Source organism: Balaenoptera ricei, chromosome 14 (assembly GCF_028023285.1).
Source record: "Balaenoptera ricei isolate mBalRic1 chromosome 14, mBalRic1.hap2, whole genome shotgun sequence".
In the NCBI taxonomy this organism is placed as follows: Eukaryota; Metazoa; Chordata; class Mammalia; order Artiodactyla; family Balaenopteridae; genus Balaenoptera; species Balaenoptera ricei.
In genome coordinates, this window is record NC_082652.1 from 19039043 (window position 1) to 19066517 (window position 27475).

Genomic DNA, 27475 nt, shown 5'->3' on the forward strand with positions numbered 1-27475 from the left:
TGGGCTGCAGACTGACAGGACTGTCCCACCCTTTGCTCAGAAGTTCACAGCTTGGGCACCCAAGTCAGCCAGGCCTGGGTTGGAACCCCTGCTTCCACCCATCACTCTGTGATCTCCAGCACATGCCTTCCCCTCTCTGAGCCTCAGTTTCCCCAACAGTAAAATGGGAAGAAATGACAGTCTTGCCTCACAGGGCGCTGATAAGGATGAAACAGGATGGCACATAGTAGGAGGCCGACAAGCATCAGCTACTACCGTTGTTATATTTTCATTACAAAAATCACTATTTCCCTGGGCAGCAGAGAATGGAGGCAGGGTTTGAATCCTGGCTTAGTGTGACCTTGAGTGAGTTCCTTAGCCTGCCTGGGCCCCGCGTCTTCATGTACAAAATGGGGGTCCCATTTGTGTCCAACTTATATGATTGCTGGGAAGATTAAAGAAGGTAATTAAAGACAGATGAAATGCTTAGAACAGTGCTTGCCACGTGGGAAGTGCTTTGCTTCTGTTGGCTTACCACTTTTTAATTGTCCGCATCATGATTCATCCGTCCTTACTCACTCCTTGGGGGGGGTATACATTTTTGAGATTTTTTTTCCCTTTGGATATTGCAGGGAATTGGGGCTGAACCCCACACACATGGCTCTCTTAGGAATCTGCAGATGACAGCCCAGGTGAGAGGGGAGGTCTGTTGGCTTAGGTGAAGCAGCGTTGGCAGATGGCCCTCCCTGGGGGAGGGGGTGTAAGGGAGACCTGGCTGCCGCCCTACCCCCCTCCCAGGGGGCCAGGTCTGCGGTCACCTCTATCTCAGCATAGCTGCCCCCAGCCTCGATGTGGCCCCCGTCCTCCACCATGTACTGTATCAGCTTCCCCGCCGAAGGGGCTCTCAGGACCGTGGGATCATTCTCCTTCTCAAACACACACGTCTTGTTGCCGATGGTGATTCGGTAACTGGAGAGAGAAGGAGCGGGGAGGTGGTGGGGAGACTGGGGCGGACCATCGACCCAGGTGCCCGCGCCAGGGTTTCGACGGCATCCTCCCTTCCTAAAGGCAGCCGTGAGCATCACCCTGCGTGTGGTTTGAGGGACTCACTCCATTTTTCCCAAATGGTAGCATTTGACAGTTACCGCAGAGACTTTGGGAGTGAGCTGGGTGGGACCCTTTACTGGCTGAAAACTAGTTCCTTTTCCTGACATAATTCCAACAGGCCCTGGCGTAGAGAAAGCAGTCAATCACTATTATTCAGTAAATACTGACCCACTGAAAGCCTTCGCCTTAGCACTGGGAAGAGCATGCCCCATGGATGGAGCTTATAATCATCTTGAATATTCTTGGCAGATGGAACACGGGTTAAAAAGAGGTTAAAAACCACCGATCTGGGATGAATCTAGTCCACCTTCTTCCATCGAGGACTCGGAAGGGAACCTAACTGGAGCTTTTTCAGGCATGGGGCCTCTGGAACCCTACTCCTCCCCATCTTATTCTCTTGGTCGGGAGGGTCTTTGCTGCCTGTCCATGGGGATGGGCGAGTCTGTGATTCATCGTGTGAGCTCAGGGTGGTCAGACGCGCTGGAGCAGGAGGACACGCGATGCTCCTGTGCAAAGTGCTTCCGGATCATCCCATCCTCCACCCAGCCAGACACAGAGCAAGCTTTCCCGCCGCCACCTGCTTGTTCCACGTGTCTCTTCCCCGACAGACTCCATGAGTCATGACCACGGCTGCATCCTAACACGTAGCCCGGCATCTGGTGTAAGCAGATGCTCAATAAATAGCCCCTTCCCTAATCGGACGGCCTCATCTTCTCCAAGCCTTGATCTGATGGGTACGGACACTGCAGCTCAGACCCGGAGCCGCTGGCACTCAGCACACACCTCGCAGGCCGTGGAGCTGGGAGTCACGTCCCATTCGGCTCTGAATCCTCCCAACACTAGAAAAGGGCCTCCTGGGAGCCTCCCATATATGCCTGCCAGCTGCATGGAATTCCAGCCGAGAGATTAACCTCTCCAGGAGCCCCAGAATGTTCCAGAGAAGGTGCCTTAGCGAAGACCCTCAGACCCGCAGGGGAGAGCTGGCTCTGTGTGCCCTCCACGACCACACACCTGTCGACCTCCTCCTTCAGGTACGTGGTGTAGCTGCTGCCACTGTAGGACAGCAGCAGCCCCCCGTCGTTCAGCCGGTGGGCGTCGATCTCGATGTGACTGCTGTTCATGATGAGGACGAACGTGGTTGGAGACTGCCGGGCCACCTGTGGGGACAGTTCAATGTCCCCACCGGAAATGAGGATGCCTGCTTGGCCCTGTGCCCCCAGAGCACCGCCTGGCCCCCCTGACCACAAGCAAAGGCTAGTGTCCACGGCGGGAGTGCTGGGGTGGACACCTCACCTCTCGAGGGCCAGCCCTCACTCACCCCAAGGGAGCGGCGACGGGGAGGGAGCCCGGGGTCAGCGAGCCACACCTGCCCCGTGGGTGGGCTAGAGGCTGCCGGCCGCAGGTGTAGACCCAGGCCGGGCATCACTGTCCACTGTGTGCCCTGGAGGGCTGGGGGCTTTCTTCCGGTCCTGTCTCCAAGCAGGGCTGCCCTGGGAGCCAGGGAGATGGGGGCCTTGCTCTGGGTGAGGCAGACCTGGGGCCTCCATCAGTGGCCTAGACATGGACTAGGGCTTTGCCCACTAGACCTGGCCCTGCCCAGGGACACACAGTGGATCTGGGACGCTGGAAGGAGACATATACAGCCAGGTCCTGGCCTCGGCTCTGCATTTCAATCTGAAATACCAGCCCCACCTGGCCCTCAGTTCAAAGTATGTGCTCTCAGAAAACTAACACCCTAAAGAGCCCTCAACCTCTAAAATATATATATAGTGACAAAAGATGGCAAGAAATAGAGGTATATTTATTGCCACATTATTTATGGTAACGGGAAAACCTAGAATCAAACGAGCTCTCCAACAGTGGGTGCTGCCATGGAATGTTCTAGACCTGCACTGTCAAATATGGTAGCCCCTAGCCAGATGTTCAAATGTAAGTTAATTAAAATTAAATGAAAGGTAAAATTCAGCTCCTCAGTTACACTCGCCACATTTCAAGTGCTCCATAGCCCCAGGTGGCCCATACTGGACAGAGCAGATTTAGAACATTTCCATACCTGCGGAAAGTTCTGTTGGACCGTGCTGCAGACTCTAAACTGATGTTAAGGAAAACTTGCTAATGACAGGGGGAAACTATAGGCCATGATAATATCAAAGCAGTAAAAACATTTGCACTATGATCTTAACTTTATAAAATCAATGCATAAGGAAAAAAATAACTGAAAAGAGGTCTTCTAAAACGTCTGAACCCGGGCCACAGCAGTGAAAGCGCAGAATCCTAACCACTAGACCACCAGGGAACTCCCCCATGGTGGACTGTTTTTCTGACGCTTCACGCTTGTTTGCTGTTTTGACATTTTCTACAACGAGCATGTGTCATATTTAAAATCAAGGTGAGGGGACCCAGGCCCCCAAAGGTAGCCAGGAAGCATCAGGGCCAAAAGGGAAGCGATTTTACACACGTTACGTGGATAACACGCTCGTTTGGCTGAACGAAGCCTGAAAAATCTCCAGAGTTGAAAGTTCAATGTGTGCTCAGCAATGTTAAAAATCAGGTAAGAGAAAATAAAAATTCTGTTGCCTTTTCCATGGAATGTGAGGCTGGGAAGTGCTGGGGAGGCCCTGGCTTCCCGGAGACACATCGCTCCCGAAGGTCACCCCGACTTGGACCCGGGGGGCTCATCCTGTGCTCGCACATCTCAAATATTCTTTGATACTCTGCTGAATTGGCCAGGGATGGCTCAGGACGGGTAACTAGATACTTCCAACAGAGGAGAGCAACCCTGACAAGCTCTAGGGATGCCGGTGATAGACCCGGAAGCAGTCGGAAATCCACACATTCATTCTCGGTGCAGAGACGCTGGACAAAGCCAGTCTCACAGCCCTGGGAAATGCACCCACACGCTCTGCTCTTGAGCAATGGTCCGGCTCACACTTTGTAAGGGGTTGAATTATGTCCCCCCCAAATTCATGTCCTCCCTGGAACCTCAGCTTGTGACCTTAATGGAAATAGGGTCTTTGCAGATGTAGTTAGTTAAGGAGGGGTTGTGCTGGATTAGGCTGAACCCTAAATCCAGTCTGACTGGTGTTCTTGTAAGAGAAGAGACCCAGAGAGACAGGCACAGAAGGATAAGGATGTGAAGACAGACAGACAGACACAGACACACTCAGAGAAGGTGGCCGTACAAAGCCAGAGACTGGTAGAGACTGGAGTGACAACCTACAAGCTAAGGACCACCACGGACTGCCCACAACTACCAGAAGCTAGGAATGCATGCTCCCTGGGAGCCTTCAAAGAGACCATGGCCCAGCCAACACCTTGATTTTGGACTTCTGGCCTCCAGAACTGAGAGACTATAAATTTCTGTTGTTTGAAGTGACACCAGTTTATGGGACTTCATTACGGCAGACACGGGAAACCAATACACGCTCTATCGTGCCTTGTGTGCGTGGCTCAAGCCTATGGGTTCTGGAATCCAAAGACCTTAGATTTCAAGGTCACAGGACTGCACGGGGAGTCCTGGGACCAAGCATGAGAAAATCCACTGCAGGGATGGCCCATCGCAGAAATAAAACTCCCTTGAGCCACCAGAGTGTGGGAGACATCTAACAGAGACCTTTACCTTGAGGATGTACTTAACGCCTCCGTAGATTAATTCTACATCCACAATGTTCAGCAGAGAGTCTGCGGGGAGGACCTGGCCCCTGAGAGAGAAGACAGACCTGTGGTCAGTTTGGGAGTGACCAAGAACTCTGCAGCCATCCATCCCCTGGATATGAAAACCCATCCACTCTTTGCCTCTTCTAACTATCAACACACCTGACTGATAAAAGGCAAGGAATGGAGAGTCCCAAGGAACCTGACCTCCCTTAGAACTTAAGGAAACTGCTCTTGCTACGGGATGTGACATTTCAAAAAGGCTCTCTAAGAAGCAATAACCATATTGCTTCTTCTTGAAAAAATTCCTTACGTGGGAATTCTGCCGCCTGCTTATGAAGGAAACGAATGCACGGATTGTGATTCTATTACCATTCAAAAGCGTATTATCCAAGCACTAAGAACTTTCGCCCTTCTAGTTCCCTTTCAGTAGTTTCCTTTGCCTACCACAGTGGTTTTCAATGTGGGGTGGGAGGGTAGGGTTTGCCTCTACCCCGAGGACATCTGGCAATATCTGGAGACATACTTGATGGTCCTGACTTCCAGGGGGAGAGGGGATGCAATGGATGGGACCAGGGACGCTGCTAACTTCCTACCCTGTCCCACAGGACAGCCCTCACCACAAAAGATGACCCAGCCCAAAATGTCAGCGGTGCTGAGGGTGGGAAACCCTGGTCCATCCTAAGAGGGAGCTCCTGGCCACTTCCACAGGGTCCATTTCACTGGTCACCTGATTCAGGTGAGGGTATGGGAAAGAACCATTTGTAGAGGTGACCTATAACCTGCTTTGCTTCTCAAATCCACCTCCTCCTCTACTGAACTCCTGAGTGTTACGACGTACCTTGCACAGGTCAGCACGAATAAGCGCACTGCTGTCTATAGGATGATGGCCGCCTTGGCCTTGAGTATCCCTCCCCTCCCGCCCCCTACCCCAGCCTCTTCTAGGGCAGTCCAGGTTTATCCAAGGAATTCTACAGAGGCAGGCATGTAGGAGAGGTTCACTAATTGCTTGGTGATGGATTTACACCCAAATAAAGCATGTTTCTGCCTTACTTGCCACCAACACGTATCCCAAGAGGGGAAAGGAAGTACCCATGGGCCCCACCTTTCCAGCGAGTGTAAGAAATCCGTCATGCAGGTCCTGAACATCGAGTCAGCCACGTTCAAGGCTCCGCACACCACCCCGAGCATGATATCCGGCTTCTCGGCCTGGGAGAGACTCTGCATGTCAGTATCCACAGCGACCAAAGCCACGGGGAGCCAGGAGGGCTCCAGGACCCCCAGGGGAGACACGTGCAGCTCCCCACCTGCACTTTCTCGGCGATGAGATTATCCAACCAGCTGGTGTCAATGTCGTTGTTCTGGAAGCTCTCGGTCTCCAGGAGGTTGGTGAGATATTCCACGGTGGTCCTGAAGTCGCCCCGGATGGACAGTTCCTTCAAAGCCACCACCATGTTCCTTGAGGGGAAGGCACACGGATTGTTTTCCCAATTAACGTATGCGTCATCAGAGTTCTGGAGTGGTTTCCAGTGAGTCAGAACCGCACAGAAGTTTAGGGAGGGCCCTGAGTCAGACGGCTTGGGGCAATGTCAGCTCCAGCATTGACTGGTACAGCAAATCTTGGGCCAGTGACTTAACTGCCTGGGCCTCAGTTTCCTCATCTGGAAGATGGGGGAATAACCTTGCCTTCACACAGATGCTTGGGGATTAAAATGAGACAGTCTGTATAAAGCACATGGTCACTGATCAATAAACCTTAGCTGCTATGATTTATTACAGTGATTATAATTGTTATTAACCATGCCAGTTGCTCTGACTCCCTCCCCCGCTGGACCTATCAAAATCCCCCAGTGTCCCAAGAACGAGCCGCTCTTTACCTGTCCACACAGCTGTCCGGTGTGCCTGGGGTGCACGAGTAGGTGGCCAACACCAGTGCCCCACTCTGGGCATGGCGGTCACCAGCCCACACGTGCTTGGCTGTAACCACCTCCCGTTTCCCAGAGGGGCTGCCTCCCCCCAAACAGGGTGTCCAGTCCAAAGGGCAGAAACCTCCACTCTCCATGAAATCATAGGGAGAGTGTTTTGGGGAAAGGCACCAGAGGAAGAGGGGGCATAAGAACACTTCGTGGGAGAGGAGAGCTTTCACACCAGTTACGATGCTCCTGCGTTCTGTCAGCAGGTGTGACAAAGGGGCCACGAGACCCCAGCGGGAGGGTAAGAAAATGAAGACGCAGTGAGGTTAAATGAGGGTGTCAAATAGGCTACTGCAAGTTGGGTGTGGGACCCGAACCTGCATCTACAGGCTGAGCCACTGGATTCAAAGGTGACCAACTTGTCCCGTGTGGCTCAGGACTTTCCCAGTTTTAGCACTGAGAAATCCCACATCCCAGGAAACACTCAGTCCTGGGAAGACAGGGACAGTTGATCCCCCTCTTGCACACTGACAGCAATAAGAGCTGGAATTTTTCCTTCCTATTCTGCTGAAGTGATTACTGGCCACTCACAGTGTGGGACAAGCCACAGGTCACTTCACTGAGAGACAGCTGGGCTGGCTGACCACCATCCCACCTTTTATTAATCCTTATTTGCTCCAAGCGTCTCAACTTTTCACTGATTAAGATGAATTACTCAAAGCTGGCAAAGAAACTCTCTCCCTCAAAAGCACCAAACTCCATTTAATTCATGGCTAAGCGCCCCAGGCCAGACAGATTTAAATGCTTTTCAAATGAAATGTCTTAGGGATTTTTCACTCTAAAAGACACCTCCACAAGAATGTTTAATTTTACAAACTGAACTGGTGTTTACCTTTTTGTTCCCAGGTCAAGGCAGGAGAAATATTAAGATGCGGGGGTTTTGACTGCTAATTTTTAGGGAAATGAAAATCAAAACTACAGTGAGGTACCACCTCACACTGGTCAGAATGGCCATCATTAAAAAGTCTACAAATAACAAATGCTAGAGAGGGTGTGGAGAAAAGGGAAACCCTCCTACACTGTTGGTGGGAATGTAAGTTGGTACAGCCACTGTGGAAAACAGTATGGAGGTTCCTCAGAAAACTAAAAATAAAATTACCATATGAGGGCTTCCCTGGTGGCGCAGTGGTTGAGAATCTGCCTGCCAATGCAGGGGACACGGGTTCGAGCCCCGGTCTGGGAAGATCCCACATGCCACGGAGCAACTAGGCCCGTGAGCCACAATTACTGAGCCTGCGCGTCTGGAGCCTGTGCTCCGCAACAAGAGAGGCCGCGATAATGAGAGGCCCGCGCACCGCGATGAAGAGTGGCCCCCACTTGCCACAACTAGAGAAAGCCCTCGCACAGAAGCGAAGACCCAACACAGCAATAAATAAATAAATAAATAAATAAATAAATAAAAAAGAGATAAGACACTGTAGACCCCTGAGGAGAGTGCGTAGAGCACAGATAATAGCCAATAAATTTAAAAAAAAAAAAAAAAAAAAAAAAAAATTACCATATGATCTAGCAATCCCACTCCCGGGCATATATCTGGACAATACTCTAATTTAAAAAGATACATGCACCACTATGTTCATAGCAGCACTATCACAGTAGCCAAGACATGAAAACAACCTAAATGTCCATTGACGGATGAATGGATAAAGAAGATGAGGTAAATATACACAATGGAACAGTACTCAGCCATAAAAAAGAATGAAACAATGCCATCTGCAGCAACATGCATGCAACTAGAGATTATCATACTAAGTGAAGTAAATCAGAAAGAGAAAGACAAATACCATATGGTATCAGTTATATGTGGAATCTAAAATATGACACAAATGAACCTATCTATGAAACAGAAACAGGATCACAGACATAGAGAACAAACTGGTGGTTCCCAAGGGGGAGGGAGTTGGGGGAGGATGGAGTGGGAGGTTGGGATTAGCAGATGTAAGCTTTTAAATATAGAATGGATACACACCGAGGTCCTAGTGTATAGCACAGAGAACTATATTCAATGTCCTATGATAAACCATAATGGAAAAGAATGTTAAAAAAAAGAATGTATGTATAGGTATAACTGAATCACTTTGCTATACCGCAGTAATTAACACGACATTATAAATCAACTATACTTCAACAATTAAAAAAAAGATGTGGAGGTTTTGGAATTTGTAAGCTTCTTTGTCAATGTAGGTTCCTCCAGGAACCACTTATGAGGTTTAAATTTAAAAGAATCCCCAGCCCCATCCCAACCAGCACCACCTTTTTAAAAAAGGCTATAGTACTCAGCACCTTTTAAACTTTTAGAATCACCTTGAACATTCTTTGGATCTCCTTCAAGATCGACCTGTAATAAGCTCAAGACCAATGACCTTGGTGAACTGATTTCACGTATGTCATGGATCTCAAGCACGGGAAGAGGACAGACTGGGTTCTCGGACTTCAGCATAGGGTATTTAAAATAGGGTCTGCTCTTCGTCTCCTAAAGTGCTGCTGCATCTGAAGCAGCAGGCTAATTTTTAGTTTCTCAAAGAGAGGGAGGGAAGGAAGGGAGGGAGGGAGATACTGACGAAATGGCCTCTTCCCGGTTCTCTCCCCAGGAGAAGCAGTGCCCAAACTGGGAATCGGCAAATTCATGTAAGCCTCCAGTGGCAGCCACGCTGAAATAACCCCACACGTTCTTGCTGCTGCGGAAATTCAACTCCTGGACCGTTCCAGAGCTCGGCTTAAACCCCTGGAGCCCAGACAGAAAAAGCAAAATGGAAGAAATCGTTACTCCAGATATATTTTCATCAGAATTAAATCCTAGGAAAACCCAAGAGCCCCCACCCCCACACACCCAAGAGCTTAGCGTGATGAATAAAACACTGATACTTCTCACTAGGGGTGCAGGTGTTTCCAGGTGAGCACGTCAATGTGTGTCATTTTTACTTAAAAAAAAAAAAAAGTCAAAAAACCACCACCAAGTTGGGACCGGTGATCACTGATGGAGCTGAGTGAAGGTACATACTGATTTTAAATGTTTGCCATTGTTGACAATAAAAACTGTAAATAAAAGAGGAGTTGGCGGGATTTCCCTGGTGGTCCAGTGGTTAAGACTCCGCGCTTCCACTGCAGGGGCCACGGGTTCAATCCCTGGTCAGGGAGCTAAGATCCCACATGCTGTGCAGCGCAGCCAAAAAAAAAAAAAAAAGAGGAGCTGGATTTCCAATTCCAGATTATGAAAATTTCAGCAGGTAAGGAAATCCAGTGTTAGCCCTTGCTGATGCTAACACACACATAATTCCCTTTGCGGGGATGGCACAACCCCTTCTGAGTATAATTGTGGTAAAGGGGGGTGGGTTGGATCCTCTTGCTGGGATTAGAACTCTTGAAGCTTGTGATGGAGGCATTCGTTTTGGCAGACATGCCTGGAGGCAAGAGATGGAAAGTTCCAGGTGCCTGGGCTATTTCTACACGTGATCCTCCATCCTCCCAGGCACCTGTGAACAAGGCATCAACCCTCTGAAAATTTCCCGTTTTGCTTGTCCACCATCAGAACTGACTGTTCGCCTGTAGCCAAAGATCCCAAACTAATACAGTCACCATAGTTTAAAATTCTTCCATTAAAAAGGTGGGGGTGGGGTGGGAGGACTTCCCTGGTGGCACAGTGGTTAAGAATTCGCCTGCCAATGCAGGGGACGTGGGTTTGAGCCCTGGTCTGGAAGATCCCACATGCCGCACAGCAACTAAGCCCGTGCACCACAACTACTGAGCCTGCGCTCTAGAGCCCACATGCCACAACTACTGAAGCCCGCGAACCTAGAGCCCGTGCTCTGCAACAAGAGAAGCCACCGCAGTGAGAAGCCCGCGCACCGCAATGAAGAGTAGCCCCTGCTCTCCACAACTAGAGGAAGCCCGGGCACAGCAACGAAGACCCAATGCAGCCAAAAATAAATAAATAAATAAATAAATTTATTTACAAAAAGAAAAGGTGAGAGGTAAAAAAAAACCTAAACCTCTCTTCTCCCAAATTTCTTAAATGTAGTTATTAAACAACAAAATTGTGGTAGATTATGGAGATTATGTGACAATCAACTGTCAGTAAGCATGTAAACTTGACAGATGCCAGCTGGTTGGTATCTTAAGGCACAAGTAAGAACAAGTCACATAGGGACTCCTTAGAATGAACCAGATTGTATGTTGCAGCAAAAAGTTCATGGGGCCAGAAATCCAAGGACCTGTGCTCTAAAACCTGGCTGTCCCAAAGATGGACGTGGTCTGTAAAGTCCACCAGTGGGGCTTGGCCATGGCCTCAGCAAGTCCCGGGCGTGAAGGTGGTCACCCCAACCTCTCGAGCTGTAATGTGGGGTCACAATGCCCAGTGGCAGGGCTGTCACGTAACTGACACATGAAGGCATCTGCCCGGTACCTGGGACACATAACATGTGGATAAACCGTGACATGTCCCTTCCCGCATCCCAGCGTCCTCGCCTGTAAACTGTGAACCTGGGTGTCTCAACAGGCTAAGGTTCGGGGTCTGCCACACGCTGGGAGGTCGGAGATGGTGGAAACTCAGGGCCCTCAGACTTGCCTCGTCTGGGTTTTCACTGGTGATTCTGGCCGCAATGACGTGGCCTCGGGCGATGGGAGGGTTGGAAGGGGTCTCAAAAGAAATGGGCGTCACCCCCCATGGGGACTCTCCATACAGAAGCCGGATATCCTTCAGCCGGTGCAGAGGCACACCCATGGCGATCTGAAATCAAGAAATCCATCTCAAAAGAGGGTCAGTGCCCAAATGCGGAGGCCAGTGCTAGAGGCGATGGAGGTTGGGGGGGGGTGGTGAATGATTTCGGATATACTGAGCTCCTCCTGTGCCCACCAGACCGGGCGACACGGTGGCAGGAGAGGCACAGAGAGAGAAAGACAGATGGCTTGATCCTGCCCCCAAGGAGTGAACTGTGTCTCTGGGAAAAGAAGCGACAGTCACAGAACAACATCGCGAGCATCAAATAAAAGCTACAGATCCTTAGTGCTGTGGAAGGGGTGGGGGAATGGTGTCCAGCTGCAGAGTCAAAGAAGGTTTTGTGAAGGACACAGGGAAAGCTGGGCTGGAGGACCGAGTGAAAAACAGACAGTGACGGACACCAGGTGAACCAAAAGATCAAACTGAATCTGCTGGGTCTTTGGATGTGACACACTAACAGGGACCCAGTGGTACCTGTGTAATATCCTGCCAAAGTGTTTAAGTGACTTCCAGCAGGAAGAAATGACCAGGCAAATCCAAATGGAGGGACATTCTGCCTGAACACTTCACAAATGTCAACATCCAGGACAAAAAAATAAGACGGGGGAATGGTTCCAGATTAAAGAGATTAGGAGACATGAAAATGGAAAGGGATGTATGGGGCCTGGACTGGATCCTGGACTTGAAAAACAAAGGACAGCAACAAATTATTGGGACAACAGGGAAAACTTTCCTGTGGACAGTAAGTAACAGATAGGTAACTGGAGGGTGTCAAAGCTCTGTTTCTGGAGTGGGGCGATTCTACCGCGGTATTATTCCCGGGAGGTTCTTATCCGAAAGATTTAGAGGCAAAGTGGCATAAGTTCAAGCCAAAACATCTCTCAAAAGGTTGAGCCAAGAAAAAACAAAAAATTATACAAAAACACAAATAGAGAGAGAGGAAGCAAATGTGGTCAGATGCTAACAAGTGGTGGACCGAGGTGCAGGGTATGGGTGTTAATTGTATTATTTTTGCAACTTTTCTGAAATTTTTCAAACTGAAAAAAATAAGCAAAATAAAAAACGGAATAAAAACTCTGGGAGGATTTTTAAGACATTAAAGTTAAGTTCTAATTAAATCAAAGTAAAAACTAATTAAATTAAATTTTCAGTTAATTAAATTTAATCAAAATTTTTTAAAAATTTAAAAGAAATTTTCAAGAAAGAAAGAAAGGGAGGAAGGAAGGAGATATTAATAAAAAATTTAAAGAGTTTCTATTAATGCAAGAGTTCCTAACTCTGGGTGACATGTTCTTAGCAGGGGTGAGCCCAAGAGGGCAAACATTTGTTCTTGGGGGTGAAAATAATCTTACTCTTTCTATGTACAGGCAGACCTTGGCGATATTGGGGGTTCAATTCCGACCACCACAATAAAGCAAATATTGCAATAAAGCAAGTCACACAAATTTTTTGGATTCCCAGCACATATAAAAGTTCCATTTACACTATACTGTAGTCTATTAAGCGTGCAATAGCAGTATGTCTGAAAGAACAATGTGCGTACCTTAAATAAAAAATACTTTATTGCTAAAAAATGCTAATCATCACCTGAGCCTTCAGAAAGTCTTAATCTTTTTGATAGTGGAGGGTTTGAAATATTGCAAGAATTAGCAAAATGTGACACAGACACGAAACAAGCAAATGCTGTTGGAAAAATGGCACCATTATAACTTGCTCAACACAGGTTGTCACAAACCTTCAATTTGTAAAAAACAAAAAAAACAAACAAAAAAATGCAATAAAGCGAAGTGCAATAAAACAAGGTATGCCTGTATAACGTACAGCTATATCTACAGTATCCAAACTGATATACAGTATACCTGTGATATTAACATTTCATAGGGGAGAAATTAGGGGTGGAAATGTCTAAAAGGGCTGCATGAGGAGGCTGTAATGAAAAAAAGGTCTATGAACGGGTACTGGGGAGGTCTACAAATGCCCCCAAATTGTATAAAATAGATTTTTCCAGGGTGAAGGTCCATGGCTTTTGCCAGTTTCTCCAGGGGCTATATGGCCAGATGAAGGTGACAAACCACTGCATGGCTCTCCGTGCTACCCACACATTAAAACAGTCACTCCCCAGGACACCAGCCAAGAGACGAGCAGGGAGGTCTAATCTGAGCAGGACAGGGGACCCCCACTCTGGGCAGAAGAAGCCCCAGGGCTCGGAGCCCGTTTCCTTGCCTGTAGCTGGGCGGCCGGCAGGTTGACATCGGCGATCATTTCCGTGCAGGGATGTTCCACCTGCAGGCGGGGATTCAGCTCCAAGAAGTGGAAGCTGCCATCCTGGCTGTAGAGGTATTCAACGGTCCCCGCGCTCACGTAGCCCACGGTCTTGGCCAGGCGCACGGCACACTGCAGAGAGACGGAGGTGGGCGAGGGGCTTCCAGTGGTTGTCTCGGGGAAAACGTACTAGCTCCCTCACCAAAGGCAGGCTGAGGACCTGCTGTGTGTAAGCTACCTTGGGACCTCCGAGACTGTACTCCAGTAACCCCGTGTGAGGCTGAAATCATCTCCACGATGGGTCCCCCACCGCCACTTGGTCTCTTCTTGGACACCCACCCCACTTTGGCAACTTGGACTGTTGAGAGCTCTTGATGGTTCTGAGCTGAGATACCTCCCCCCGAACTCCCCAGAGCCCACCTGCTCCATGATCTCGAACACGGCTGGCGCGGCAATGGTGGCCGGCGCCTCCTCTATGATCTTCTGATGCCTCCGCTGGATGGAACAGTCGCGCCCAAACAGGGACACGGCGTTCCCATACTGGTCAGCGAGGAGCTGGACCTCCAGGTGATGGGCGTGCTGGGCCAGCTTCATGAGAAAGACTGGGGAGCCGGGGATCTCGCTCTGCACCTGGGGGGACGGCAGGGTGGCTGGCTCTTCCCTGGGGAAGCAGGGCTGGAGCAGGAAGTTCTCCAAAGAGGGCGCGAAACGATGGCAGGGATGCCCTTGGTTTTGCCGATCTTTTAGTTTTACCTCTCTCAAAGACATTACATTCTCGTGGTTTTTAAGTCAAATATGATAAAAATACATAATGCAGAAACTGAAATTCTCCTGCAACACCATCTCCTAAGGATAATATGCTGTTAAGAGTTGGGTACAAATTGGTTTTCTTCTATGCGTACAGAGAAAATGTTTCTTGAAACAAAAATAGAACCAAAACACACTACTCTGTAGGCTTCTCTTCCTCCCACTTAATTCACTCTCTCAGCCAGCTCTCCTCAGTGGAACCTACAGACCGACTTACTCCATACTTTTAATGTCTGAAAGGCATTGTCTCATAGGCATGTTGTCCAGAGACCCTTAAAAATGAAGTAAAAATAAGTGTTCACATGGAATTATTTCTAAGACAAATTCTTTGTAAAAGCAAGTTGCAATAACACATGGGATGATCCCACCTATGTGAAAAATAATAAAACAGAATTATATGAAGGTCTATGTAAAAGTCTATACTACAGTAAAAGTACTGGAAAGAAACCCAGTGGCTAACAGGGGTTACATCTGAGAAGGGGTGAGGGGTTGAGAGGTGTTGTTGCGAAAGGGACCTTTCCTTTTTTATTCGTAACGTATGACTGAATTGCCTGAGTGTTGACACTGAGAACATTTTCATATTGCACTCATGTAACTAAAAAAAGCAAGCTTGGGGGAGGCTCTGCATGTGGTTGGGGAACAGGGGGTATATGGGAACTCTGTCCTTTCCACTTAATTTTGCTGTGAATTAAAAACTACCCTAAAGAGTAAAGCCTGTTTTTTAAAAAAGAAAGAAAAAAGCTTTAAAATCTGTACAACCCCTAAATGCAAGGTAGGATCCAGGACTGGATCCTGAAACAGAAAGGGGATATTAGTGGGGAGAAGTGGGGTGATCCAAATCAAGTCTGGTGTTCACTTAATAGACATGGATTAATGAAATTAATCTCTTAGTTGTGACAGTCATGGTACTGTTACAAAAGATGTTAACAATAGGGGAAAGGAGGTGAAAGGTAGATGGGGACTCTGTACTGCTGTTGCAACTTTCCCAAAAATATAAATTCTTCCCCCCAAAATACTCCCAAACCAGTACATCCCAATAGGGGCATGTGGTAGTGAAACCACTACTTTATATAATACTCACACATGGCCCACAGCTGTATAATCGGTAAACCTTTTGAGAACGCAATTTACTGGTATGTATTTGTCAGTGCGTGTAAAGTACATGCTATTTAACTAAATCCCTCTTTCCCCACGGTCTTTACCCAAGAAAATAATTCAGAAGAGGAAAAAAAAGCTAAATATTATTTATAGTATTAAATACCATATTATATTATAGTGGCACTGTGTATAATAATGAAAATGGAAGCAAGCTTAACATTTCACAAAAAAGCAAAGGTTTGATAAATAAGACAATGGCCACATAGGGAATACTGTGCAATCATCAAAATAACCATAAGGACTGGACAGGGTAAAACTGTTTATGATCCACAATTTGAAATTTTTTAAACGTAGAACAAAATATTGTGTAGGCCAAATACAACTCCTTAAAATATACATGTAAATATTTTGTAATAACCTATAATAGGAAAGAATGTGAAAAAGAAGAGGTATATATGTATAACTGAATCACTTCGCTGTACACCTGAAACATCGTAAATCACTATACTTCAATAAAAAAATAAAAATTTAAAAAATAAAATAAATTAAATATATATGTGAGCAAGGTCTACAAGAAAACCTAGAAATATTAAAATAGTTGGGTTAAGAACAGGAAGATTACCAGTATGAATTTTTATAAACATTGCCAACAATGGGCATAACGGGTTTTTCTTTAATCTACAGTTAGGTGACGTTTTAAAAAAATTTTTAATTGACGTATAGTTGATTTACTATATTATGTACGTTTCAACTGTACGGCACAGCAATTCAGTGTTTTTTGTTTTTTTTATTTTATTTTTGGCTGCGTTGGGTCTTCGTTGCTGCATACAGGCTTTCTCTAGCTGCGGTGAGCGGGGGTTACTCGTTGTTGCGGTGTGTGGGCTTCTCATTGTGGTGGCTTCTCTTGTTGCAGAGCACGGGCTCTAGAGCGCAGGCTCAGTAGTTGTGGCGCACAGGCTTAGTTGCTCCGCGGCATGTGGGATCTTCCCCCGGACCAGGGCTTGAACCCGTGTCCCCTGCATTGGCAGGTGGATTCTTAACCACTGTGCCACCAGAGAAGCCCAATTCAGTTTTATATATATATTTTTTTCTTTCAGATTCTTTTCCCTTATAGGTTATTACATAATATTAAGTATAGTTCCCATGCTATACAGTAGGCCCTTGTTTGTTATCTATTTTATACGTAGTAGTGTGTGTATGTTAATCGCAGGCTCCTAATTTATCCCTTCCCCTACCCCCTGGGCATAATGTTTTAAAAGTGGAAAACCAGCTACAAATAAGTAAATATACAATTCGTTCGGACAATAAAAATCAATTGTCTAGAAATGTTAAAAATATTGAAACTGCTAAAATGTACAAAATATCCCATCTCTCGATAGACAAATATAGACACAAGCAGATACCTCTGAAATCCTTTAGAGACACACTGATTCATAGAATCAAACATCTTAAGGAAATAGTGTACAGATCAACAAAAATCTTGGACTTCTGCGAGTAAAAATGTATGCATTTGTTTTGCAACACAACACAGCAATATTGCAGCTCCCGCAAGTGTCCTCTTGATTGTGACACAACAATGTTAGTGGAAAGAATCTGGTGGCCACCAACTGAATAAACACAATTCCCAAAGACACATGGAAAAATATGCAGCGCGAACTGCTCACTTGTCTGAAAAGTATTGGGAAGTCCTCAGCAGTCTCTGCCTTCCGGATGCCTTTCCCTCCACCGCCTTCAGAAGCTTTGATCATCAAGGGAAAACCAATTTTTTCTGCTGCCTGGGGGCAAAGGACAAACAGACCACTTTAGAGGTTTCCGCTGCTACCAGGATGTTGAGAGGGTTCTGGCACCTGACCCCCCAGGAGCGTTTACCTCCAAGCCCTCATCGACATCTTTCACGCAACCATCGTTGTAAATGTACTCTGGGACGCTGATCCTTTGCCCCGGCTGCAGACTATCTTCTGCCCACTCCACCGTCAGACCTGGAGGGTCACAAAGAAAACTGAATCTTCCCCAAAAGAGCATAGACATGACACAGAAACACAGGGCCTCTTCCCACCAAAGCCACTCTAGACCTGGCCTCTAGACCAGCAGAATTCAGACACAGCCCTTCAGCTTCCTGCAGTGGATTTTAATTTCCTTAAGGACTGATTCAACCCTGAATGGGAAACCAAGCTTAAGAAAATTCAGACTTGAGTCTACCAAGAACAGCCATATTAACCTGAATCCAAAAAATTCCCAACTCCAACTCTACCTTATGGAGTCATTCGTATGCGACTCATTACTTTCCAAAACCCTGTGAAGATTTAAAAAAAAAACAAAAACAGAAACAAACTTTTCATTCTAAATTTAAAATTCAATCTTTGGAGGAAAAAAATCAAACTGAATAAGAAACTCTTGAGACGTTTTTCCTGTTTATTTTTTTAATTTATCCTAGAAATTCCACTTTTAGGAATTTATCCTAAGGAAGTGATTAAAATGGACATAGAAAGTTAGGTACAGGACTATCAAAGCTTTCAATATTTTCAAAATTAGAAAAAAATTCATCGGAAACAACCTAAATGTATAACTATAGAGGATTGTTAAGTCAATTACGGTATGTCTGTATAATATAGTCTTATGCAGGCATTTTTAAATGCTGTAAAATGTATTTACTGACATAGAAAGATTAGTGAGAAAAAACAAGTCACAAACTATTAAATGTAAGAGCTCTGGTTTTTTAAAGGATGTGCCTAGAAAAAAGGCTGGAACAATATAACAAATGATAAAAACCGGGTCAGTCGATTATAAAGGATTTCTATTTCTTTTTCTGTACTTCTCCTATTTTCTAAGTTGTCTACAATGAAATAGGACCACTTTCATGATCATTGAAAAAATTTTTAATGAAAGAATTAAAAAAGTATACTCCTGTCACCCCCTCTGCTCACATTAGCAAGATTGGGCCCAGGAGTTCCCCCGAAGTGAGGTTCAGGGTCGCTTACCGCTTCCGCTCCAGGGCAGCGTTGGGATCTGCAGCGTCTGGGCCACGATGGTGGAGGCGATCTTGTCTCCCAGTGCCCACATGGCCTCGCTGGGAGGGCCTGAGGGATTGGGGCAAAGGGGAAGGCAGACTCAAGTCAGCCACAAGGCCCTGGAAGCCGGGTGCCAACCAGGTACCCAAAGAAAAGTCCCCAAGTCCCAGCTTCCAAGGATTTAACATCAAGTTGGGGAAGAAAAAAATCTATTAGTCTGCTACTTTACCAGTCTACTTTCAATACATGTGGATTGTAAACGTGATTTACAACCAAAGCTCTGTGGCCTATACAAAGTTCACTAGCAAAAAGCTAGACCAAGGGGGCAAGCCAGCACCTCAAAACACTAGACCATGCAAACTTTTTCTATAACGAGCCATAAGCAATACATAAATGAATGGGCAGGGCCATGTTTCAATAAAACTTTATTTACGGGATTTCCCTGGTGGTGCAGTGGTTAAGAATCTGCCTGCCAATGCAGGGGACACGGGTTCGAGCCCTGGGCCGGGAAGATCCCACATGCCACGGAGCAACTAAGCCCGTGCGCTACAACTACTGAGGTGCGCTCTGGAGCCCACGAGCCACAACTACTGAGCCCACGTGCCACAACTACTGAAGCCCACGTGCCTAGAGCCCGTGCTCCGCAACAAGAGAAGCTACGGCAATGAGAAGCCCGCGCACCGCAACGAAGAGTAGCCCCCTCTTGTCGTAACTATAGAAAGCCCGCGCGCAGCAACGAAGACCCAATGCAGCCAAAAATAAATAAATAAAATAAAATAAATTTATTTAAAAAAAACAAAAAACAAAACTTTATTTACAAAAGAGGCAGCAGGCCAGATTTGGCCTGGGCTGTAGTTGGCTGGCTCTGGGGCTGGACCATCAATCTCCAGAATTAAACATGAGAGATAATGAGAGTCCCATGTGACAGCCAATCAGAGGTCATGGACAAAGAACACATCAGCGAGCACAGGTCACCAGGCAGACCCTTAGGTGAATATCAGGTATTGACTTAGCACCAAGCTGCTTTATATGCGAGTCTGGGTTGTGGGCCCAGAGATAAGAAGCAGCAATAGGGATTTATTGGGGATGGTAAATGATTCCCATCACACGTAACAGAGAGTGTAACTGAGCAAAGTTTACAAATTTCAAATCCAAATCCTGAAACAAACAGATGCCATAGACAATAAGTATCATTTTACCTAATAAATAGTAGAGATGAGGGGCTCTGGTCCCAGGGGCTGAGGGCATTTCAAAGGTCTGAGAACAGCCCAAGAAAAGGTGTGGCCTTATCAGAAAGGTTTCCAATCCTAGTTAGAAATCTGAACATGACTGGTATCTCAGTACCAACAGGAACACCAGCAGAGGGTTCTGCTTGCCCGGCATTATTCTGCTGTGGTAACCATGGTAATGGCTCCTATTTCCCTGGGCTGGCCGACCTATCCACATGACCTCCCACCCCTGGATTCATTTGCTCCTGACCATGAAAGTGTGATTTGGGAATATCAAACTGGTCCCCTCCTTACAGGGCTGTATTAAAGAGAATCTGACCCACCAAGCATCCCATCAACACCCCAATTCCCACACATCCGATGGAGGCACACTCTACCTAAGAAAGCAATCTCGTGCTTGTGCAGGAGCTCCGGAAGTTTGGGGTTTTCAGAAGCATGGCCCCAGCCAGCCCACACCGCCTGCAAACACAGAGAGGCATGAACAAAGGTCTTTCTTCAAGAACTCGCCTCCCATCACACCCCAGAAGCTCTTTGCTGGGTCACATCAGCCCTGGATTTCAGAGTCTCCTAGGACCCAGCTCCTCCATCCCTTCCAAACTGCGGAATCAGGTTGCTCCAGCGCTCAGGGCGTCACCCACGCCGTGGGTAGACTGGGGTGTCCCGTCTGACTTACCTGCACGGGGATCCTCTTGGCAATGTCCACAATCAGCTCCACGTTGGCATAATTGTTGTTGTTGGGCCCTCCTGGGACGGGGACATACTGATCTGCCATCTTGATATACTCTGGGATTAAACAGGAGAGAAAAGAAAAGAAGGGCTGAGAGACTGAAGTCGAGGACAGGACATCTGCAGGATGCCACCATGCACCGCCACTAAAAGGATAACCGTGAAGATTCTAGGGCAACGATGGACAAATGTATATGATAGTTCCAAGGAAACTGAGTATGACTTTAATCATGTGAAAATATATGTGTATCTGGGGAGTTCCCTGGAGGTCCAGTGGTTAAGACTCTGTGCTTCCAATGCAGGGGGTGTGGGTTCGATCCCTGGTTGGGGAGCTAAGATCCCACATGCCTCATGGCCAAAAAAAACCAAAACATAAACAATAAAGACTTCAAAAGTGGTCCACATCAAAAAAAAAAAAAAAAAAGAAAACACATGGGTGTCTGGACAAGGCCTGGAAAGCAACAAAAAAGAAGGAAACAAGCTATCAAGATAGTCGGATTAGAGGTGGGTTTTAAAAATTCTTTTTTTTTTTAATTTTTGGCCTTGCCACGTGGCTTGCGGGATCTCAGTTCCCCGACCAGGGACTGAACCCAGGCCACGGTAGTGAAAGCCTGGAATTCTAACCAGTAGGCAACCAGGGAACTCCCTAAAAATTCTTATTTAAGGTTTATCTTAATATTGTTTAGCCATTAAACAATACAATGTTTGTTTTTAATCATGGTAAAAAAAAAAACAACACATAACAAAATTTACCATCTTAATCACTTTTGAAGTGTACAGCACCATACTCTCAAGTATTCACATTGTTGTGAAACAGATCTCCAGAACTTTTTAATCTCACGCATCTCAAACTCGATACCCATAAAATGACAACTCCCCCTTCCCCTCCCCGAAGCCCCTGGCAACCACCATTCTACTTTCTGTCTCTAAGAATTTGACAACTCTAGGTGCCCCATGTAAGTGGAATCATAGAGTATTTGACTGGCTTACTTCACTGAGCATAATGTCCTCAAGGTTCATCCCTGCTGTAACATGAGACAGGATTCCCTTCCTTTTCAAAGCTGAATACAATACAATGTTTAGATTTAAAAATATTCATGTTCTTTAAAACCAGAATCCCACTTCTAGAAATATGTTCTAAGAAAACACTCATCGACGAGGCCAAAGACTGATGTAAGAGGGTGTTCATGTGGCAGTGTTGTGAACTGTGAAAAGCTAGACTCAATCAAAAGTCAGGAGTTGGTACATCTGTACTATGAAATTCTCGAAGACCCTGAAGAGGAATGATGTCGAACTTTATGTGCAGACTTGGAAAGAAACTCGAGAGCCATGCCTCCTTCCGGCCCGCCTGCCTCTGATAGTTTATCCAACACGTGTTGGTGACTAGAGAGGTCCCAGAGATGATAAAGCGAGAAGTCAGACCATGACCCTCTCCTCGCTGAATTTTACTATCACGTTGGAGAAGATAAACAAGAGACAAACATGATAACTACAGACGGTGAGCAGCGCCAGGGCTCTCTGAGAGGGATGCCCAGGAGGACTATGAGACCCAAGTCGTGCGCGGAGGGGTGGAGACCTGCTGTACACTGTCAGCAGAACATCCAGAACATTCCAAGCCTCTGCAACAGGAAAGAGCGAGGCCAAAACTGATGAGGCCAGTGTGACTGGGGCCCAGGGATGGATGTCTAGAGGTGGGAGATGGGGGTTCAGGAGGCCAGCAGGGGCCAAGTCATGTGAGGCCTTAATTGGCCTGAGTGAGGTTCTGGAATTTTAGCCTGAGCACGATGGGAGACCCGACAGCCTAAAGCTGTGGACTCAGCCCCGGGTTTCAATCCCGCCTGCATCACATACTGGTGGCATGACCCCGGGCAAGGGAGTTGCACCCTCATGCCTCGATTATCTCATCTGTAAAATGGGGCTAACACGGAAACCTGTCCTCACTGTAGTGAGCAAAAAGGAGGCCACGTCTGTGCAGAGCAGAGCCGAGGGCCTGAACTCTGGGGAGGCTCGGCGGGGTGAGGTAGCTGGTGCTGGACACAGGAGGGGGCTGATGGGACCTGAGCTGTATTTTTAAAAGATCTGTTTGGCTGCTGTGTGCAGGGTCTGTAAAGGGATACAATTGTTCAGGGAAAAAAGCAAATTGTCCAATAGTTATTAACAGAATGATCAATGGTAATAGACATGGAGAGGTAAAGAAATAGAAAAATGAAGGAATGATTGAAAAACAGTACATACAAGTGCAAGAAGAAAACATACGGAGGAAGAAACACCAATCTACTGTAACGTTTCTCAAAGGTGAGATTTCCGCTTGGCATGTTAACCATTTGCATTTTTATAAGACATATGGGTCACTCTTGCTGTCAGCAGAAATTTTAATTAAATAAAGAAAGGGGAAATAAATACGAGCTCAGGAGAGGTACCCTGCGATGCTGTTTGGGGTCCAGGATGGACTTGGCCCAGGTGGGGTGAAGGAGGTGAGGGCAGGTAAGGACGGGGGGACGTGGCAGAGGGGAAGAAAGTCAGGGCCCAAGTGTCAATACCTGCGTTGGCTTTGAGGTCCTCGGGGGTTACCAAGACTACAAACCGGATGGCCCGCTCATTTCGGAACATCTCATAGGCCCACCTGCGGATGGAGCGCATACATTTCACGGCGGCGATACCATTGTTGGCGATGAGCACCTGGACAGGGGAAATGAGGAAGGGGCCAGAGCTGCACATCTACCTGTGCTGGAGGCTGAGTGCTACCCCAGGGCTCATCTCACCTCTGTGAGCCTCCCATGGCACCTCTTTGTAGCTCTACGGCACTCAGCCCAGCACAGAGCAGGTACTTAAAGTCTGCTGGATGCATGAATGGATGATCCAATGGATGGATGGTTGAATGGATGATGGGAGGATGGATGATCAGATGGATGGATGAATGATTTTTGATTCCTCTGTTTGGCGCCATCATGATCATGTAACATTTTTTGAGCATTTAGTATGTACCAAGCTACAGTATAGTGTATTTTACCAGCACCATTTCATTTCAACCTCACAACAGCCCTTTGAAAGAGGTTGTATTTTTATCACTATTTGGGGTTAAAGACATTAAAACCCAGAGGAGTTAAGGTACTTGCCCAAGATCAAACAGCTAGTAAGTGGCAGAGCTGGGACTCGTGAGCCCTCCACAGTATGACCTATGCTCTGAACTGTCCCCGGTGGCTGCTTCTGTATCCAGAAGGTTAAAGGTCCCAGATTTGGGAAGGAAGAAAGGCAGTGAGGCTGGCTGTCCCCAGCAACAGAGGGGTCCTAGTTTCAGTTCTCACTGTGTTGTGAACTTGCTGTGTGGCATTAGGCAGATCCCTTCGCACTCTGTGCTTCATCTTCATATGAGGAGCTCAGACTGGTAAACCTCCTGGTTTGGTCTCTATAAAACCAAGCTCTAGTTTTCTTGTTTAAAAAAAAAAAAAAAAAAAAAAATTAGGTGTATAGGTTCAAAGCTCCAACTTCTGTACCAAGTCCATAATTTTAAGGTCCTTCCATCGCTGACTAATCTTCATGATGGCCCTGAAGGACAAGTCTCATTGGAGATTTGGGATGTGATCGCCTCTATTTTACAGAAGGGAATGCGAGCCCAGACATCACATCCCGCGAGTGGCCACCGTAGTTTCTGCGTTCCTTTTCCCCTTTCAAAAATGCCTCCCATGAGTGATGATAGAACAGCTGGGCTATGGCTTCCTCAACCTAATTATCAGAGCAAGGCTTGGGGGGGCGCGTGGGCGTGTGCATTTTCAGCCAGGGAGACTGGTGGCAGCTGGGTTGGGGAACCTATATGAGTCTCTGTGGCTCAATGCTGTACTTAGGATGCTGGGGTGAGGGCATGGGCTCTGGTTTCCAATTCCAGCTCCGCCGCTGATTAGCTGTGAGACCCGGGCAAGCCACTTCCCCTGTCTGGGCCTCAGTTTCCTCATCTGTAAAATAATACCCACTGACAATGCTGTGGGGATGGTTAAATGAGACACAACAATGTAAAGCAGTTAACAGGATGCCTGGCCCAGAGGAGACCCTCAATAAATGGTAGCTGCCGCCATTGTTGTTGTTGTTGTTGTTGTTGTTATTATTATTATTACCACCCTCAAATAAAATGGAAAAGAAAAAGGCCTTTCAGTCAAACTGACCTGGGTTCAAATCCTGACTTCGGCACTTACTACCTATGTGACTTTGGACAACCAATGTCAAATCCCTGAGTTCTAGCTTCTCCGTGAACACGACGGGAATGATCAAACGGCACGAGGTCAGGGCCTTTACCGGCTGGAACAGGAAACAATGTGAAAAGCCTTCACAAACCACCAATTTTAGCTGTTTCCTTCCGTCACTGTCATTCTAGTATCTGGGTCTGCTCTCCTGTAAGGAGCTATACCCCTCGAGAGGGCAGGGCTGGGTTTTAGGCTGGGTTTTCCCCTCCTAGAAACCCAGAAAGCAGCCCCCTGCACGAAGGGTCTTTGCCTCCCCACCCTTCTCAGAGGCCCCAGTCTCCTCCTCTGTGACATGGGGTCGCGCACCTGTCACTTAGGCTGTCGTGAGGGTGAAAAGCTGATGAAGCCCAGCGCCCAGCCCTTCGCAAGCGCTCACAAAGGGGCAGGACTTTTTCTCTGCAGCCTGAGGCTGGCTGGCCCACCTCACCCCACACCGAGTGCCGGGACGCCCTCTGTACCTTCTCGATGACCCGATCCCCCGCAAAGCGCACGACGAACTCGGCCGGGGAAGCCACAGTAAAGTCTCTGTGCAGGTCCAGCTTCTTCTGTTCTCGGCCTCTTCTCGCCAGGTGGAGCCCGGACATGCTGGGCCTGCCAGGGAATAGGACAGACCCGTGAGCAAGCAGGCCTGGGACGCTCGGGGAGGGGGTCGGCCACCCGGCAGCTATGAAATGCACAACCACAGAGAAGCCAAAGCCCATCAGACCCCTGCTGCTTTGCAGTCCCTCTCTGGGGAACTTGAAACACTATACGAGGAGACTCGAGAGGTCAGCTCACAAATGAAGTAGCAGCAACCCCCTGATCTGCCCCAAGCTGTATGATGAGATTTTTCATCTTAGAGTCATTCTTACTTTATATGCCCATAATTTAGGAGCTCAAATAATACAAAAAAGCTTAGAACAGGGGTGCAAGTTTATGATCAGGGAAGTTCCCACATTCTAATACTTTACACTTGTTAAACAGTTTGTACCTTTCATGTGCTTTTCTGTACGTGGGTATCAAATTTTTTGAAAAAACTGAAAACAAAAAAATGTATAACAAATAGAGGGTCCTTGCCCCATCCCCCCTCTAGAACCCCACCCCACAGGAAATCACATTTGACTCTTTCTGGCATTTACACATCTCCATGGTTCTGAACAATACGTGTACATTATCTCGTGAGTCATCCATTTAAGACACCATCCATCTATGAACTTCTTATCTTGACAGATGCGGAATTAGTGCTCTTAAGCAGCCTTCCCATCTGCTCCCCTTTCCCCAACCTCTCAATACAGGTATACTGCAATTTGGTAAATTCAGTATTCAGTGTTTTATGAGTCTGGGATCATTATTCACAGGTGAGGGGCTGTGGTATACCAGATGTTCCTTTTTTTTTTTTTTTTTTCCTGGAGTTAGTGATTTTTTTTCATTGATTTGGTTTTCCTTGCATCTGTCACTAATTCACCTCACTCCTCAGCCTCTTAGTACACGTAAGATAATTGATCGGTTCCATTATTTTCCATTGGCCACATCATTCCTGAAGGCCTCAACTCTCCTTTCATCCAGACGCTGTTCTCTAAACCCCTATGCAACCGTCAACTGGGACTTCCCTTATTTCCCTGAATTTGAGGGACCACATGGCTCCCTCTTTCTTGATGGACTCCCGTGTTTTACTGGGGCATATCCGCCTGTAGTTTCATCCAGTTAAAAAGATGGTACAATGGCAGGACACATGACAATAATGCCCCAACATGCTTGTCTTGATCCTGGCTGCATAGGGTTCCCTTGCCACTATCACCTCGGAGACTCTTTTTGGTTCTCTCGGATCCCTTTTTTCTGTCCTCCATGTCTTGCTCCTCTTTGGTTTACTCTCTTGTTTCAGTGGAAGACATCCTTCAGTAGCTTTCTAAGAAAAGGTCTTCAGGGGAGTAAACGTTTTGTGGCCTTGCATATTCTAAAACTGTCTTCCTTCTGCCCTCACATTGGACCCGATCATTTGGCTGTGCATGGAATTCTAAGAGGGAAAACCTTCTCCTTTAGAATTTTGGAAGCCTTATGTCACTGTTGTTGTGGCTTCCAAGAATGCTAGAACCAGAGCCATGATGATCCTTGATCCTTTTGTAGGTGACCTGTTTTTTTCATATCCAGAAGCTTATAGGATCTTCTCTTTGCCCCAGTATTCTACAATTTTAGGGAATGATTTTAGTGATGTGCTGAGGTAGGTGCCTACTTCCATCAGTAAGGCTGGGAAGCTGTCAGGCTCCTTCAATCTGGAAACTGAGGTCTGGGAATTTATCTTCAAATATTTCCTTGGTGACTTCCCTGCCTCTTTTTTCTCCATTCTCTCCTATTACCTGGATGTTGAAATTCCTGGACTGCCCACTAGTTTATGTATTTTTCCCCTCTCCTATTTTCTCTCTCTTTTCTTCTACCTTCTGGGCGATTCCCTCAGCCTTATCTCCTAACAGTTCAGTGGAGTTTTTGACTTCTAATATCGTGTTTTTAACATCTAAGAGCTTGGTTTTGGTCTGTCAATATCCCCTTTTCTATACATCCTGTTCCTATGTGTATAATATCCTCCCTGCCCCTGATGAGGGTATTTATGATAGCTTCTCCAAGTTCTCTTCTCCTGATTTGGTTTCTGTTTCTCCCACGTTTCCTGTGTCCCCTTTGTTTGTATGTTTGGGGCCTGCCTTCCATC

The 27475-nt window shown here is 46.9% G+C and overlaps 1 protein-coding gene across 17 annotated transcripts in view; it reads right to left on the reverse strand.

Annotated features, from left to right (window-relative positions):
* Positions 1-27475, reverse strand: part of LOC132347410 (acetyl-CoA carboxylase 2) — a 142516-nt gene that overhangs the window by 52987 nt on the left and 62054 nt on the right. For all 17 annotated transcript variants that reach the window (XR_009497178.1, XM_059893850.1, XM_059893853.1 and 14 more), the window contains 16 exons: positions 25254-25386; positions 23101-23239; positions 20508-20617; positions 20212-20293; positions 18576-18674; positions 17467-17576; positions 17262-17372; positions 14113-14322; positions 13654-13824; positions 11278-11439; positions 9275-9438; positions 6048-6198; positions 5846-5949; positions 4706-4787; positions 2098-2243; positions 798-948 (listed from right to left, as the gene is read on the reverse strand). Coding sequence is in view for 16 of the 17 variants with exons in the window: in XM_059893850.1 (XP_059749833.1) it covers positions 798-948; positions 2098-2243; positions 4706-4787; positions 5846-5949; positions 6048-6198; positions 9275-9438; positions 11278-11439; positions 13654-13824; positions 14113-14322; positions 17262-17372; positions 17467-17576; positions 18576-18674; positions 20212-20293; positions 20508-20617; positions 23101-23239; positions 25254-25386 (2125 nt within the window). In the remaining variant the exon portion in view is untranslated. The remainder of the gene's footprint in view (positions 1-797; positions 949-2097; positions 2244-4705; positions 4788-5845; positions 5950-6047; positions 6199-9274; positions 9439-11277; positions 11440-13653; positions 13825-14112; positions 14323-17261; positions 17373-17466; positions 17577-18575; positions 18675-20211; positions 20294-20507; positions 20618-23100; positions 23240-25253; positions 25387-27475) is intronic.